Source organism: Morone saxatilis, unplaced genomic scaffold (genome assembly GCF_004916995.1).
Source record: "Morone saxatilis isolate NCDOM2014 unplaced genomic scaffold, NCSU_SB_2.0 Contig10, whole genome shotgun sequence".
Taxonomy (NCBI): domain Eukaryota; kingdom Metazoa; phylum Chordata; class Actinopteri; family Moronidae; genus Morone; species Morone saxatilis.
In genome coordinates, this window is record NW_023339652.1 from 13,395,719 (window position 1) to 13,413,294 (window position 17,576).

The 17,576-nt window shown below is 41.7% G+C and overlaps 1 protein-coding gene across 3 annotated transcripts in view; it reads right to left on the reverse strand.

The window, feature by feature from the left end:
* Window positions 1-17,576, reverse strand: part of celsr1a (cadherin EGF LAG seven-pass G-type receptor 1a) — an 87,728-nt gene that overhangs the window by 20,135 nt on the left and 50,017 nt on the right. For 2 of the 3 annotated variants that reach the window (XM_035673781.1, XM_035673798.1), the window contains exons 7-14: window positions 6,278-6,435; window positions 4,749-4,912; window positions 4,279-4,404; window positions 1,384-1,550; window positions 1,002-1,187; window positions 789-902; window positions 504-678; window positions 252-393 (exon numbers count right to left, since the gene is read on the reverse strand). In XM_035673781.1, coding sequence (XP_035529674.1) covers window positions 252-393; window positions 504-678; window positions 789-902; window positions 1,002-1,187; window positions 1,384-1,550; window positions 4,279-4,404; window positions 4,749-4,912; window positions 6,278-6,435 — 1,232 coding nt within the window. Of the gene's footprint in view, window positions 1-251; window positions 394-503; window positions 679-788; window positions 906-1,001; window positions 1,188-1,383; window positions 1,551-4,278; window positions 4,405-4,748; window positions 4,913-6,277; window positions 6,436-17,576 lie in introns of all 3 variants that reach the window. The other variant, XM_035673789.1, reaches the window with a different exon arrangement.

A 17,576-nucleotide genomic window follows, 5' to 3' on the forward strand; every position in this document is an offset into this window, starting at 1 on the left:
TCTTCTGCTTAATTTTTTTAACATCTGGATACATGTCTGCGTAGCATTCAGCATGCAAAGGTTATTTCTCTAAAATTCAGTTTAAGATGCAATCTGTTTGAAATAAAGATCTAGAGGTGCAACGTTTAGCATCACTAAATCGTTAACACAATCAACTCTTGCAGAGTCTCTGCTCTTTAAGGGCAATCAGAAAAAATCGCTCCCTGCTCTCCCTCTAAACTTTCAAAAACACACAGAGGACGGGACCTTACTTGTTTTCACAGTACTGGCCATAATAGTTCTGTCCACATTCACAGGTGTAGCCGTGGGAGGAACTTGGTTTGCGGACACAGGTGGAAACGTGCTCACAAGGGTTGAGATGGCAAGCATCCACGCACTCCTTTCCAAAATAACCTGCAGGACACAGAGAAAACAGTAAGGAGTGACACTCAAACCTTACTGAGCGATATATAGGAGCTTAAATGGGTAACTTGAGTGTGTGTGCATGCGTGAGTGTATGTTACCTGGGTCACAGACACAGGTGTGTGTGCTCCAGTCATCACTGCAGTGGCTGTTCTCCGGGCAAATGTTGGAGTCGCAGGGGTCAGCCAGGTCGCAGCCGTCTTCCACACGGATCTTCAAGGCCTGAGCCATGTTCACATTGGCCACGTTGGTGGACGTCTCACCCATACGCACACCCTGGTAAAGGAGAAGAAGAAGTGGTCGAAGAAAAGAGAAAACTGCTGTTATGTTTCTTTTCACAATTTGAAAAAATTTGACCATTTTGAAACACACACTTATACACTTACCTGTATGCAACCAACAAATCCTTTGCTGACATGGTTGCCTGCTCCAGGCAAACCTCCAACATGAAGAGTTTGCAGCTTCAGTCCTGGGAGGTCATGACCGATCTCAACTGACTTCTGCTTAAAAACACAGAAATCAAAATGAGAACTTTTTTTTCTTGACAATTTGAGCCACGTATACATCCTGGTCTATTTTGTGATGTAATTTGCCTGTACCTGGTACATGCCGTAGTCCAGGGACACAGCGGCTATATATTTGATGTCCTTGCCATCTTTAACGCTTCTCAATTCTACCAGGAGGTGATGCCACTCCCCGTCATTGACCCGGACTTGGGGGAAGCCCAGTGAGGCCACCAGCTGCTGCCTGAGCAACACCTCCATACGCACCTGTTGCTCACTCACCTGGATGGTGGGAAAAATGGAGAAATGACTGATGACAGGACTGCAGTTTTAATTGGTTATTTTATATTCCCTTCCAATGAAAAAGTATTCATCTAACTTGTACTCAGCATTAAAAAACGTTTGCACTATATGCTGATGATGATAACATTTTTGTTGACAATAATTTGTTAGCCATGTACTTTACACTGTATCTCACCATGAGGTTGATAGTGGAGGAGGATCCAGCATTGATCTGCATTAGTGAGCCAGCAGGCTGCCTGGTGCGGAACATGAGACCCATGTACCAGGGGATGGCGACGGTAACGTCTGGGTCGCTCCAGGAGATCAGAGACTGGCCGTCAAAGAACTGAGGGGATGGCATCACTAAACAGGGACGAGACAGGAGAGAACAGGAAGGATCAGTTTGTGGACAAAACATGATTAGTGTTTGGCATTAAATGTGTTTAGAGGTGCTATGCATAGCATTTCAAGGATAAATCTGTGCCATATTTATACTGAAACATTAGTGTAATTCCAATAAACACATTAGATCATTGCGGTCTACAGGTCTAACTTCATAGAGATTTGCTGGATTGCTTTAACACACAAAAACAAGAAAAGGGGGCTGCTCTTCTGCTGCATATGAAGCTGAAGGTTTCAGAGTTTTAATATGAGTGAACAGCAATTTGAGCAATCACATCCAACATAATTCTTCTTCTTCAGTGAAGTGAAACTGAAAGGTAAAAAATGAGGAGAGACAACAAGTAGCATCTGTGTCTTTGTAACATAAAGCAAAATGGTTTATGGGGAAAATAGTCTTAATTTTGAGGAACACTAGCAGTAATAATATCACTTTTATGAGATGGAGGCTACCAGTTGTCCTTACCATGTTTTATTTATTTTGAACTAGAATTATACTTAAGTGTTAGATTTGAATGTTGCTCAAAAATGTATTAATAATCAATAGCTTGATTACTGTGCTGAAATGTGATATTCTGCAGACCCATGTGATATAATTACTACTTTATGTGTTGGGATTAGTACACAGTAATTCTTAGACAAACATCCAATGTCTCGAGACATTTTGAAAATCCACTGAAAATCCTAGAGACATGACACATGCCGTGTAAGCTCCTGTGCATGTTGAGAGAGAGATCAAGAAACACACACACAAACACACCCACACACACTCACAGCAAGGGTCCCTTTCAGCACAACATATAGTAAGTGTTTCCTCCTGTATAATCTACAGCATAAACTCGGTATGTTTTTAGGTCCCCAGGGCACATATTTCAACTGAAGCTTCACAAATACACACATACACAAGCTATAATTATGAGACAAAGCACATATTTGTTTCTGGTAACAGGTAGCAACAGTGGTTTTAGTTTGACTACTACACCAAAGCTTAGTCCTCCGTGAAGTAAAACAACAGCCACTCCTCAGTTCTCATTTATCAAGACTCAGTTCTACACCATAGCACAGAGAGAGTCCACAGCATTGTTAGCAGCTTTGTGAGGCTATACCTAGATGCAACTGTTTTTTAAGCTAAATGTGAGCTAACACGCCCTGATGATGGTGCTAGATGAAAAGTCAGGGATCACCAACATGATTTATCCTCTAGGGACCTTGAATATCTGTAGCAAACTTCACGGCAACACAACACCAAACACACAGCACATGGGCGATGTGACAGACACTAAATTATAATAAGCCATCTCTATTACACTCTTTTTAAGTTTGCCAGTTTCTTATTGATTTATTCCTCAAATATATTAACTAATTAACCGGGAATGTACTAGCCAATGCCATCCATGCACATGGAGCAATGTTTTCCTATATACTGCATGTTTATCTTTAACATGACTGTAATCTGATTTTAGGTAGTGTGACAGAACACATTCCTTGTGTTTACCAAATGGTCTGTACAATTGAAATCTGACCTGATAGAATTAAAATAAAAAAAGGTGCCTAACAGTGCATCTTCAGTCTTTTCATGTCAGTCCAGTCTGGATGATTTTGGCAGCGTAAAATACGTGATAACAAATCTCTTGTTTCTCATGTGGCAGCTTGGTGTGTGACGCCTCAAACCAAATGTGTCAACAAGCAGTTGGACCAGCCAAAGCCTCTTCCCAGCTCGCTGTGATCTCGGCCCAGTTCAGATACTGGATACTGGGGCCTGGCACTAGCTGGGCGGCTACCTCATAGACGAGAGGGCAAGGAGAGGTATTCACACCTTCACACATTGTTTGGAAGCTCGCCCTAAAGGAGGAAATCAAAGTTCTCTCCTTACCATAGAAGAACATGAGATGGGTTATGGAGTGTAAATAACAACAACGTTAGCAAGCTGTGATGCTTTTATGTTTCCTATCTACTACTATCTATCTATCTGTCTGTCTGGCCATCGGTCATCTGCGCCGTCCGGTCCGTCTTGTCTGTCGGTACCAGAGTACCTACCTACTCATATTAAAAGTACCAGGGATATAGGTCTCGGACTAGAGGTGAGAAGCAGTGAGGCTGTGCCCCTCACTATGTCTGCTGAAGAGCGGCGTGGGGGGCGGCAGACGCGGCGCGCGCGGAGACGCAAGTGGCGGCGGAGCGACAGCTCGATGTCAGGTCATTGTTGTCGTGTGTGGTGTTGTGTGTGTGTGTGGAGCTGTGGTGTTGTGTGTGTGTGTGTGCAGGCAAGTCTTTTGTTTCATCCTTTGAGTCTGGGTTTTGAGTCACAAAACTCCAAACCTGAGGCCATGTTTAGTGTCTGTACAGTAGTGAGCAGAAGCTTCACTGTGACTTTCCATTGTGAAGGCTGCATGAGTCAGACTGAGTCAGGGGAGGTGTTCCTTATCCCATTTGATCTCCCAAACACACACTACTTCCTGGAAGTCCTCAAGACACACACACACACTTACTGTAGGTAAACACACACAGGCGCATGTCGATACAGGCACGTTCGGCCAGAGACACACCTGTATATGAATGCATACACTTAAATACAGACACTTTTGACTCTATCTTGAGAAGAAAGTTCCTTTTTAACTCCTAAAAATGTTATTTCTTCTTCCTTTGGAGAAAAAAAACACTTTAATTTGTGAGTCACACACACACTTTTTACCTTGTTCACAATTCTTGCCACCGTAACCAGTCGGGCAGTCGCAGCTGTAGGTGTTCCACTTGCTGACACACACTCCTCCGTTCTGACACACGTCATTAGTGCAGAAGTTTTTCTTTGCTGGACAACCTTGACAAACAAAAAATATTTAGTGGCTGTATGTGCAAAGTAACACAACATAGAAATGTAACCATGCTTGCAGCATGCAGAATTGCTCACTGCTCATGGTATATATTTAAAGAAAACCTTCATTTAAGAGGAGCTAAACTGAAGTATCAGTTTTCCAACTGAATACTTTTCTTAAGCATTAAATTGGCAGTTTCATTAGCTCTGAGCCTCTGAAAAGTTAGCAGATAACTCAATTTTTCCAGACAATTTCAATGCTATTACTAAAAATGAGCAATGTCTCCACCTCTGCAGTTTAACTCCACCGAGCGAGCATGGCTTCAGCTTTACCATGTAGCATGTCTAACCTGCTGTGGTGCCGTTGTTAGCGATGTAGCTGGCCATGTCGATGGCCTTGCTGTCGATGCTGAGGTTTCTCATGCAGCCTACAAAGTCTCTGTTCCTGACCGGGAAGTCCTCAGGTAGGTTGGGAACTCCGCCTAGCAACAGCGGTCCTGTCAAATCCAGTGATCTGCAGACGATACGGACAGAAAAATGGAGCGAAAACCAAAATGTGAAAAAAATCAAATGTGCACATGGACTCAGCTATACAAAGAATAAATCCATATAAGAGCTGTTCATTTCTATTCCTTCTGGCTGTAAATCAGTGACAAACGACAACAAGTTGATGCCCTGAGTTTACACCAGAAAGGGCGACTGAGGTAAGGCATCAGCCCTTACCATGATTGACATTTCTAAATTCTTTTAACAGAGTAAGGGTCCACATACTAGGTCATGTAGGAAGCTGCTTACATCCCAAGCCTCTAAAACACTCGACATCAAACACCTAAGGGCTTTCAGATTTATGCAATGCTGCACAAAAACACCCCCGCTAAACCATTGAATGTATAAGTTGTGTACATACAGCACAAACACTGTTGCTTTGCCAGGAGCATGTGGAGCTTATTCAAAGAGTGTTCAAGGAATTCAATGAGGGAAATCCATTCATAACTCAAATGGGAATGTGGTGCATCTTGGGACCAGTTTTACAGCCAACACTTCTTCAGAGATATTCTTTACCTAGTGGTTGTACAGAAATGCTTCTGTATTGCTTCAGAATAATTGTTCAATAATGTATTTGTATAATTATTAATAATGCAACCTGATGGATTACTATTACTAATTTATGAACTATTTTGCAACAGGGGTAAAATTGGACCACTTGCTAGTTATAGCTAAAATAAGCGGAAAGCCATATGGTTCCTGCTCTGTGCCCCAGTCACACTCTGGATCATGTCAAGGCAATTTTCACACCAAAACTTCAGGGGGTTGCTGGTTTGAACCACATTACACACCGGTGTCATGTACATTAGTATATTCCAGTTTGACACAGTTAATGTATCTTCTAAATGCCTCTTGGCTTCTGTGACCTGTGCAACAAGTTCCTAAAAGAATGTAACCTCATTAACTCCTCTTTGAAGCTTTCTCTCTCTCTCTCTCTCTCTCTCTCTCTCTGTCCCCACCCTCTGCATACTAAATGTGCCTCAGCATGCTAACTCTCACACTATAAAAATAAAAATAAATGAGTGCATGGTAAACACACAGTAAGTCGGATTAAGCCTGTGTTGAGATGAGCTTTTGGCTGTTTAAATGTCTGACAGCAGATAGGCCACGAGGATGAACACAGAGATTAAAAGACAAAAGAAGGAGAGGATTGTAGAATGAGAGTTGTGTAATCTGTTGTAATGAAGGCAATTTGACAGAGCCCCCGGGGCACAACACACTTACCTATTAATCTGACTAGTTTGTGTGTGTGTGGGATGCTTTTTGTAAATAAAGAGTGTAAAGACCTAAAGAGAGAAAGGAAAAGATGAGTGAAGTAAAGACCCCAGCTTACTTTTTCTGTCCCGTCTGGGTGCCTTGGGCAGCACAGGAGTAGTTGCCGATCTGCTTCCCGAAGCGAATCGCCATGGAGATGTCACAGTCATCTACGGCAACCACAGCCACCTTTTCTCCAGAAGGTCCATGAGGGATGCCTAGTCGCCCGATGTTCGGCTGAAGAATAAAATAAAGATTGCGTCCAGTTATTATCAACATTTACACATGGTATTGTAAAAATAGGCACTCGAGAAAGCACTTGAAAAGATTGTACAGCAGAGTAATTACATAAAACAGAAATTCTGATCTGATTAAAAATATATGTCAACATATTAAGTCAGGTATAACACCTGAACAACACAATTTGGTGTAACACGATGTGTGGTGCCGATGAAGTGTCTGTCTAACAGAAAAGGTTGAGAACACTGCTCTACACTAAAGAAATCACATTTATTGCCTACCTTTACCTACCCAAGTGCCAGAATGATCTTTTTACATTGTATTGTTATGGTAAATTACAGATTTGACTGATTTATTTCTTTTTATTCGATGTGAGAAACTTGGCTGGGACAGCAGCCTTGGTGCTCGATCAGTGCAGATCAACGCTACACAAACAATGTCTAGCTGACTTTAGCCGACTCGGAGTAGCAGCACACAAGCCTGTCTTGGCTTAAGATGACAAAAAGCCCATTGTGCATTAGCTCACACCTAATGATTACAAAGTAGGCTAATTCCTCCATCAAGGCCTGTGGCCGACAAATGTTGATCTGAGAAAATGTGGATCAGCTTAGAAAATCAGGCCACCAAATCGCTTTAGTTTTTGTAATATCGAACCTGAGACCGAAGTTCAATGGAGCATTTCCTACACAATAGTGGTCTCGGAAGAGGAAGCAGAGTTCAATAAAAAGAAATGTCTCCACCAATTAAATAAAACCTCTTCCCCTTGCCATCAGAAAAGTGAAGTACATGACATGATGTTGCTAAATATATGAGCCATTTTGAGACATCACAAAACATACCTTATATTCTTTAGACGAATATAGTTCATATGGTATTTTTTCAAGCATATTTACAGTAAAATAACGGTGCTTACATTGCATTTTCTGGCTGTGATTGGCCTACAATAGATCAAAATAATTAGTGACATCTCTCTGCTATCTCTCCTGAGAGAAAGGGAAATCTCATGACTGCAACAACACACAACAATGGGACTACAGATCCCAGATCTGATCACAGTGCAGTGTTTACATAAGGCAGCCAGGCTGAGGTTGACAGTTCGAGCGATAGCGACAGAGACTTTCAAACCACTACGGTGCCGCATCTTAACAGCTCAATGTGACTAAATGAAGTGATATGAAGTTCATATTATTTTTGAATGAATTGTTAAAAAAGCTTATTTCAGACAATTTGCTTACAGTCTTCTTTCATATGATTTTGTGAGAAATGTTAATGAAAGAAGCGTCAAAAAAAAGAGGCACGCATAGAAAGACGTGTGTGACAATGTGTTTGTCTCCTTCATAAATAGGATTAAAGTAATGAGATACTGGTGGGGCACACACACTGCAAACAAAGGAAGAGTGAAAAAAAAAGAGGGCGACAAATAGAAAAGAAAGAGCGACGGACAAAAATAGGGAGGTGGACTGACCAGAAATAAGAGACTGAAAGAAACAGACAAAAGAGAAACTGGCAGACGGGTAAAAAAAAAAAAAATTAGCAACAGAGGGGCGCAGTGTCTTTTCTATTTTGGCTCAGGTGGGCTCTGGTCCGGGCATATTTTCCAACCCACAGGGAGTTTTGTCGCTGCCACTCCCTTCAACGTGCCCCGTTTCCACTGATTCTACCAAAAAACACGTTCACACTTTCCACAAAGACGAACAGGAAGGCCGTCTGTTTTCTCTTTCACTTCTAATCCCATTTGGATCGTCTTTTATTTTCACTCAATCACAGGCTCGGTGTCACAAGCACAACCATGTCACACACACACACACACACACACACACACACACAGTTGTGCACAGAAAAATAGTGATTGAGCAAAGAAGGATTTGATCCCTTTCCTGGAAGTGTGATATTAGATTCAGGCCTACAGAAGGCATATCAGGTGTGGTCAAGGAGCAAGGCCTTATGGGTGAACTCTTGCACCGTTTGATCACATGCTTCTTCCTAATGTCTAAATGTAATATTTAGCCTCGCTAACCTCACACTGTTTAGCATTTGTCTGTGTGTCAGTAACCTATAATCACCTTGTATCTGGAGCATGTATAGCAATCATGCTGGTAGGAAACCACACCCCTGTCCCTGGCAACCAGCCAGTCGCCCCTCTGCACAGTGTCTACAGGTGCCTACTTGTGCTAAACCCCTCCCTCCCTAACGTCACCATGGTAACCACAGACATCCGTCTTTCCAGGCAGCCCACGCATTAGTCAGTAAACTCTTGTTGGGGCCTCGCACTGTTGGATCAAATCAGAAAAGTAGGACGAGCCCTCGATGAAAACCTTCAACCGTCATGATTTAAAGTGTTGTTATGTAACCTGAATTCTACTTCCTGAGCTGACACGACAGCAGCCTGTGGTGGAACGCTGCACTCGGGGAAACCCGTCTGCGGCCAAAAGTTTAGGAAATTCTTGCATAATTAAAAATATCCCTGATAATTAGAGGTACCTTTAATTCATTACCCTGTGCTGTGATATATGAATGAACTTCCCTGTGGGCAGTCTGTGATCAAGCTCCACTGCGCTCTAGGTGAGAGAAAAAAAAAAAATCTGGTTTGGTTCAGAAAGCAGCAAAGCCTGCGGCCTGAAGCTGTAAAGAAATGTTGGCAGCCTGCAGCAGAAGAACAATGAAGACCCTAACACAAACAACCAAAAGGTTCAAAGAAGCTCAGCAGTGGTGAAGGAATGGAAGGGGCAACAGAGAAGGAAAGAAAACGTCACTGTCCTGTTGTGTATGCCCGAATTCACAGCAGAGAGCAGAAGTGAAAAAAAAGATAGTGACTGGACAATATGCTTCGTAGGTGTAGATAGTAAAAACAGCTCCTCTGAAGGAACAAATTCCTCAAAAAATCTGATTCATATCATCTCATTTTTACGTCTGTCCTGCTTATCTTTTGTTAACAGGTTTTATTCCATGCTTGATTTACATTACATAAAGTTGGGACAGGAAACGCTTCATTCCTCCCATAAATACTACTTTCAAGGTAGTCCAGTCAGCACTTTTATGAAGTAGAAATTTAAATGAATAATGCAACATTCTGGGAACTAGTTTTGCTTTCTTGTCGAGAGTAAGATGATCAGATGTATAGCAATCTGTACGTCAACCAATAACTCAAATTACTTTTTAAACCAGTGGGGGAATGAAAGCGAGAGGGAAAGTGTAATAACTGTATAAAAGCTATTCAAGGGCAACAAAAGGTAATTTGTCTGATAGAGAACTCACTCGCTCTGTGACTCTTCTAATGGAGGAATCTGTAGTTGGGACGATTACGATCTTATCACTTCTTTTGAGTTCAGTCAAGCGAGGAAGGGATGAGATAAAGACAGGAAGCAAAACATCGAAGCGAGAAAGACAGAGAGAGAGAGTTACCCATATGTCGTGCATAATGGACCCGCAAATCAAAAAATCCCACGGGGTGCAGCTGTTACATGTGCTGGTAATACATAGGCTGACACACACATGTGTATGTACAACTACATGTATTTAGGGTAGCTGTGTTATGTGTATGTAATATGTAGGGGATATAGGAGCATTAACGCAGCTGTTACATACTACTCTAGGCTCATACGCACACATTCACACACACAAGCACGATGAATGTAACCAATGTCAGATCAAGCCTTTTGAATCACAAAGCCTTTCTTAAAGGGCCACTCCACAGATTTTACACTTGAAGATAAGTTTACTCGTCATTGGGAGGCAATAGAAGCACAAGTTTTGGGCAGGGAGTTTAAAAGACGTGGACATTTAACATACTATTGGTTGCATTGTGGGAAATATAAGATTCTGTTTTTTTGGAGCTTAATCTATAATATCCAAATATTCTAGTCTATTCTAATATTCTCCTCAAAAAAGACCTTCTTGATGGGAAGAGCGTATTTATTTACAGATTCTTAATTAGTGTGTCTGCTAGCTGTGTAACCATGGCCAGCAAGACTGTATGTGGTTTCAGGCTTCTTTCTGACCCCTGGTTCTAAAGTGCACTTGGCCCTCACTTTGAGGGGCCCCAAGAGAGGCTCTTATTTACCCTCCGCCCGACTCGGGGCTGTTGAAGATTCCCTCTCTCTAAGGTGTCGTCTCCAGGGGCGATAGGCTTGCTGCAACCATGGGAACGCACTTGATCCCCACAGCTAGCCACAAAGACGACGAGGGCAGAGGACACGAGCGGACGGAGGGGCGTGCGCACACACACACACACACAGATGCACACACACAAAAAATCATCATCATCATATGCCAAATACGGCCACATGCACAATCACTTTCTCTTCACAGCAACTCCCGGTCTACACATGGACAAAGGACAAAGACCCACCCCAAGCCACACACAGTCTCTCTCGCTCACAAATACACACGCTCAACACCTCCATTACCACAGGGCCGCCTGTCAAACACGACATGATAACTCAACCAGCCCCGCGGCGGGGATAAAGAGCCTTGCTGCACAGATTGAGTTACGTGCAAAACACAGTTCGACAGCTTAGTCAGAAAACACCTTAAACACTGTTAAACTGAGCTACTAATGACTAGGAAATATGTGTGTTTGTGTGTGTGTGTGTGTGTGTGTGCATGAACAGAGTATGGGAATACTCGGTGGTGATTATGTGTTTGTTGGTGTGTTTGGGGACTACTGGAAGGATGTCTGCAGAATGTGTTTAAGCATGTGCGTTGAGTGAGCAAGCAGCAAGCTTGTGTGTGTGTGTGTGTGTGAGTGAGGCAGGAAATGGCTAGCGGAGTTGCAGACGGCAACGCAGTTCATTTTGATAATAAAGGAAAAAGGCCACACGGTCTTTTATTTTATTTGGGTTCGCCTGAGGAAATGCCATTGTTTCTCTGACTCTTGGATGAAAATTGCAATTGATGTGATCTCCTGATGCTTTTGTGTGTTTGTGAGTGTGTGTTTGTGTGTGTATGTGTGTGTGTGAATACTATGTTTCCCTGAGTTAAACTGAGGTAACCACAAAAGAAGATCAAACATGTTTTTTTTATATCATAAAGTGTCCATAAAAGAACTGTTTTAGTGATGTAACATAAACTGGAGCCAAAATAAAGATGGGCTCTGAACCAAAACCAATATCTCTCTTACAAGTGTGTGTGGTATGTGTATGTGTGTAAAGTTGATTTCTGGCCCCATCATGCACAGGCTAGTGTGTCCCACCTTCCCCCTGGCAGCAACAGACTCTATCATGTCCACATTACCTCACCTGCCCTCTGGCTATGTAAACCTAGAAGTGTGAATTATTCACACGCGCACACACACACACACACACACACACACACACAGAGTCCCTCAGAGGGTTTACACAAAGCTACAACGTCCCGTGTTCAAGCCTATATGTTACTGCCGTCTTCGTCGTCTCATCACACGTCGATCTATCAGTGTAACAGATGGATAGCGGCCATTGTTGGCTTGTAGCTTTCAAGGAGCAAAACAAATGCGTGGACGACACAAAACCTGAGGTAATGGTAACTGTATCCCATTTGGAACGGCTTGAGAAAATTCCTTTTACAACTCGACAAACATGGCCACCTGCCTGTATGCTGACATCAAGGGGATTACCTTCTAATTAATGTTTTTCAGCTGCTTGTTAAAAGCATATTTTGTCTCTTTAACTTACTCTGCATCATTAATCTTTAGCTTTTCCCCCTTCTTTTAGACCTTGCATATGTTTAGTCTTATGTTTTGTTGCACTTTTGCCTTTTAAAATCACAAGTTTGCCTGGCTTTGATTTGTCTGCAACACTGCTATGTTGCACTAACATTTAATTATCAAAGCTTCACATCATTGCACAGATGCATGTCATAAAACATGTACGGATTATGGAAACATTTTCTTGTTTCAAAAACAAAATTCAAAGTAAAACAAAATAAAAGTAGTGATAAAGCAATAGTTTGACATAAAAAAAATTTACTTGCTTTATTGCCAAAAATAAATGAAATACCACTGTCATGTCAGTTGTTCGCTTATCTTAGTATAAAGACTGGAAGCAGGTGGAAACAGCTAACCTGTCCAATGGTAATAAAATCTGTCTACCAGCAGGTCTAAAGCTCATTAATTAACATGTTTTATCTCGTTTGTTTGAAAAAAGTGTAAAAATCAACTTCCAATCTCCTAATCTAACTCTTGGCAAGAAAAAGAATGCGTTTCTCCCAAAATATTAACTTTTTAATATAAACTTTAAACTTTAACTTTAATATAGCAAAAAATAATAGGCCGTTTTTAAAAATGAATTATGGATCTCACGGTCAAAGAACCAAATTCCTGTCTGTTGCAGTTAAATATTCCGGGGAGAAAAGAATTCATGCACAACATTTATCTAAATGTGACTTCTGAGGCAGCCGCAGCTGTACAGTACCCATCTAACCACTATCTAAAAAGCCTTGTAGAGAGAATAAAGCAATTAAGGATCACCAGGAGTGAGGCTAATGTTCAGCAGCAAAAGAAGTGGCCCAATAAAACTGAACTTGATAGGGATCATATAAGAGATAAGAGATATACAGGAGTGAAAATAGATAAGACAGTAAGATGAGGAGAGAGAGACACAAGAGGAGGAGAAGGAACACACATTAGTGCCACGACTATAGAGTGGTTATAAACTATATAGATGTTTCATCTCTCTCATCTTATTTCTACACTTCCTTTTCTCTCACCCCCTAATTCCACTGCCAGCCTTTCTCAACGTTAATAAGAGGTTTAGGTCATGCTAGGTGAGGTGTGTGAAATTTCCTCCTTTCAGTGACACACTGACACACACACACAGCGAGGAAGGAATGTAAAAATTAGCAACGGTGAAGAGAAACAGAGAGACATGAGAGAGAGAGATGTAGTGGGTTAGGCAGAGATGTATGAAGGCGGTCTGCAGTGACAGATTTATCAGATTTATCTTCATTCCTCAATGACACAAGACTGTGCACATCTGCTGTTCCTGTCGACTGCTAACTCATTCATCTAGATAAAAACATGCATAATACAAAGGTTCAACTGATGTGGGTGTTTCAAGACTGAATGGCTAGCAGTCATAACATCTGCACCGGGACCCTCCTTTTGAAGGGTAACTAGCTAAACTGTCCTTAGACTAGAACACACACACCTCTGACACCTAGGTGGCTAGGTGCTGTTAGCTTGCTAGGTGTGGCTAAACCAACGTGTGCTAGCAAAAAGAGAAGCCATGCAATATTTTACTGTATGGAAACTGCTTGGAATGGATTAAATAAGTCGCAAAATTTGTTGCTAGTTGCTTTTTAGAAATAAAGTACTTCTCCCACTTTGGACATTGCCTGGCTGTCCCAAAATGCTATTGTGTTGCATTACGCGCACACAAAACATACACAATTTGTGACACATAAAATGCCTACAAAGTATATTTTACATTAAAATAACCAAAATCTTAACAATAATATATATTTTTTTAGTATTTTTGATAGTATTTTTTTTGTTTATATTTCTTTTATCAGAATAAATCGTTAAAGATCATTTTAACCCTGCCACACGTGCTGTCACATACACACACAACAATTTGTAGACTTCAACTGGCAAAAGTACAGAAGCTAAAACTGGGTGTAGTCATGGGCTCTATTCAACTGATATCTCACTATTATTTAGTTAATTCTCAAATTAATACCAACCACAAAGGACTTGTAGGGATCTTAGAGGAACACAAGAGAAGATTAAGGACAAATGAAAATCCATGAAACTAACAGTCTAAACAGAAGTGTGTGAACCCAGAGACATTTGCTGTCCATGCTCATTACAAGAGCCATCTGCGACGATTTCTTAACATCGGTAATCCTCCCTGACAGATCGGTGCTTCGGCCTGCCACGCTGCTGCCAAAGAAAACACAATCACTGCTCACTGGGAGCCTACCTACCTGTCTGCCTGCCTTCCAAGGCTCAGACATGTTTATTTCACCTGAACAAACCTCAATGGAGGAAGTCAATGAGAGCTGACAGGTGAGCAAGAAGGCTGTTACTGTGACATTTCTGCTTATACTGGTCCATTTTTAGATATGAGTAGCTTCTTCAGCTAGATGGAGAAAACAGAGTGAGGCAGATAATAGTGTAGATGAGGACAGTAATACATAGTCAGATAATAAGAATCTATGTGCACATGCAAAACTATTAACTTAGAGTCAGAAAGATGGAACAGTGATGCAATAAAGAGAGAGTCCTCGTTGAGAGAGACCACAAAGCAGATATATTGCACCTAAAACTGTCCATACCATAAGGTGTAACGTGGTGACTAAGTGCAATCATCCCAAACTACAAAGCAACAGCATTCCGAACTCTTCATCCACACATCACATACACAGATCGGCATGTGTTAAAAACACCTGATCGATTGAACTTCAATTTTCTGCTAATTTGATACCTACTACCATCTGTGCTATATGTTTCAAAAGAAGAATGAAAGAACACTGAAACATGCAACACCAGGCTGAAGCAGAAAAAGATTGAGGTGAAGTCCAAGATCTGTACATTTATTAAAGGCACCCTTAAAAGTACCCTAGTAGCGCTATACACAGTGTACCCAATGTGGGTCCTGTTTTGTTTATGACTTCACCTAGAAGTTGAACGTAGGAAAGACAGAAGACAGCTAGGTCACACCATTGGCACTACCACACGTTTTACGGCCGAACCGAAACCGATAAACCCCCCAAAATCTACTACAGCCTCTTCTACAGTCCAGACCAGACCAGAGCCTGAATAAACTAGAGCCCTAGTGTTAGAGGCCTCTGTATATCTGAGGTAAGCATGTACAGTATAGTTAGTCCAGTAGACTGTACTACAAGCAGAGTAGGGACTAAATAAGACCCAGGGGGAAAAAAAGCCACCAGTGGGGACTAGGCTAGAGGTCAGAGGTTACCTCCTTCTGATTGAGCTCCAGCCAGGCAGTATAGAGCGGGAGCCGCAGAGCCCCACTGGAGTCCATCAGACTCCCCCCTTCCTGGGAGAAAGACACCGTGAGAGAGAGACACCGCATTAGACCTGCAGCCCACAACCAAGCCACGTCACTATGTGTGTGTGTTGTATTTATGTTGTCATATGAAAGACTCATCAGTCCAGTTTTGAAGATTTTACTTCCATTTGCTTCATTTGAGTTTGCAGGAAAAAAATATTAATTGCAGCTGCACGTGTATACATTTATAATGTACTGTATGTGTGTGAGCAGAGGCATGCTGAAGTGTCTGTGGTTGGATGTGCTACCAGCCAATTTGCCAAAAATAATGACATCCAAAGTAAAACCTAATTCCTTCCTGCCCACTTCAAAAACACCTCTCCCACCACCTCACACAATAGGCAACAACTCATGCTCTGCCGCCTTCGGACAAAGATGTCTCTGGCAGATTTATACCACACTGTGAAATTCTATGTTATGCTATGTGAACAGCAGGTGAAATCTACAGCAGGAAAAACACAGGGAATATTCCTTTTGGCAGAATCATGTGAAAGCCCAAAAGCAGCTTCCAAATGTCAACAAAGGTAGTCGCTCCACACTGACACAAAACATGGGTTTGGAAGCATCGTTACATGCTGCAGCACTAGATTACTGTGTTAGAATAATGATTTAAAGCAACTAAACAACATGCCTCCTTTGATAGGGAGTGTATGCTTTGTTTAAATAGTCTCAGATACTCGTTGATGCATTATAATTAGTAAAAGAGTAGTTCCTGGTATTTAAATGCAATGTGTGTGTTTATCTGTGATGATAACCTTAACTGTTTTGAGGTCTGCAGAAACCTGTGTCAAGAAGAACAAAAAATAACATGGCCTCTTCCTCTAAAAACACACCCTGCCGGAGAATGCAGAGTCTGGGGCTTCACCCTTAAAAAAGAACTACTTAACCTTTCTAAAAAGCACTTAGCAGAGAAAATACAAAACCCTGAACCCGCCACTGTGCAGAATGAGTCCCTCATCATAACACACACATAGGGATATTGTCCATCTCTATGCACAGCTCAGTGTGTGAGTGTGTTGCCATGACACAGTCAAACACCTAATAAGGCATGCGTCTGTCCCTCTAAGTCATCAGCCACTCTGAAAAGCCACATGTGGCCTCGACTATTAGCAATAAAGCTACAACGCCAGGAGACGGATGATAACTCCCAAACCACTTACAAGCAGTGTATTTATTTTAAGAGCAATTATCCACTGTCTGCATGTGTAGAAGACACTGTGTGTGTGTGTGTGTGTGTGTGTGTGTGTGTGTGTGTGTGTGTGTCAGCGTTGTTCTGGAAACCCAATAAAACCCTGAAAGATCAACAAAGAGAACAGAGAGAAATTAGAAAAGGAGGGGCTCACCAGATATTATTTTACAGCAAGACAGAGGGATAACTGTCCTGATGAAGATGATAAAAACTGCAGTAGTAACAGACTGAATTATTAATGTGAGATAAAACTGGAAATAAAGCATTTAACATTTGTAATCAGATGACAATGTCACTAGCAGATATGGACATTATTTGTGTTTTTTGACTATTTTTACGAATAGCTACTTGGGCTTGATGAGTAAGGACCGTGTTAATTAGTTTACATGGCTAATATGGGCTATGATATTTCACAAGCTCAGGGTGTGTAGACGGCATTCCAGGACAGGCTTAGCTGACGGTCTTATCATCAAGCAATACCAAAAGTTCACTCATTCTGTTCTCCTGTACCTCCCTCGCTCTCACCTTGGTGCTGTTTACTGCCAGGCTTTAAATCATCAGAACATAAGTGCAAAATTACTTCACAGGTAGCTTGAAGTATTTTTTAAATAGTTTGATGTGGTGTATTTTTTGCATGTCCAACTGCTGCTGGTGCTGAAACCACTTGGATGTGAACTTACCACTCAGCTGCTATTTAGAAACCTGGTGGGTTTTGGTTTATTACTGTTTTAGTTCACTCTCACTCGGTGAGGGGGTGGGGGGTCAATGTCATCATGTCATTATAAATGGACTTTACATTACGATGCCCGGAGGACAACAGCAGATCATTTATGCAGAGCTCTAAGATTCCAGATATTTCTCTCTGTGAGATGGTTATTATTTGATCTCTGGGTTGTAGCAGTAGTCCTCCCTAGTCCCTCCTGTACATAGTAAGATGGAGTCAATACCAAAATCTAATC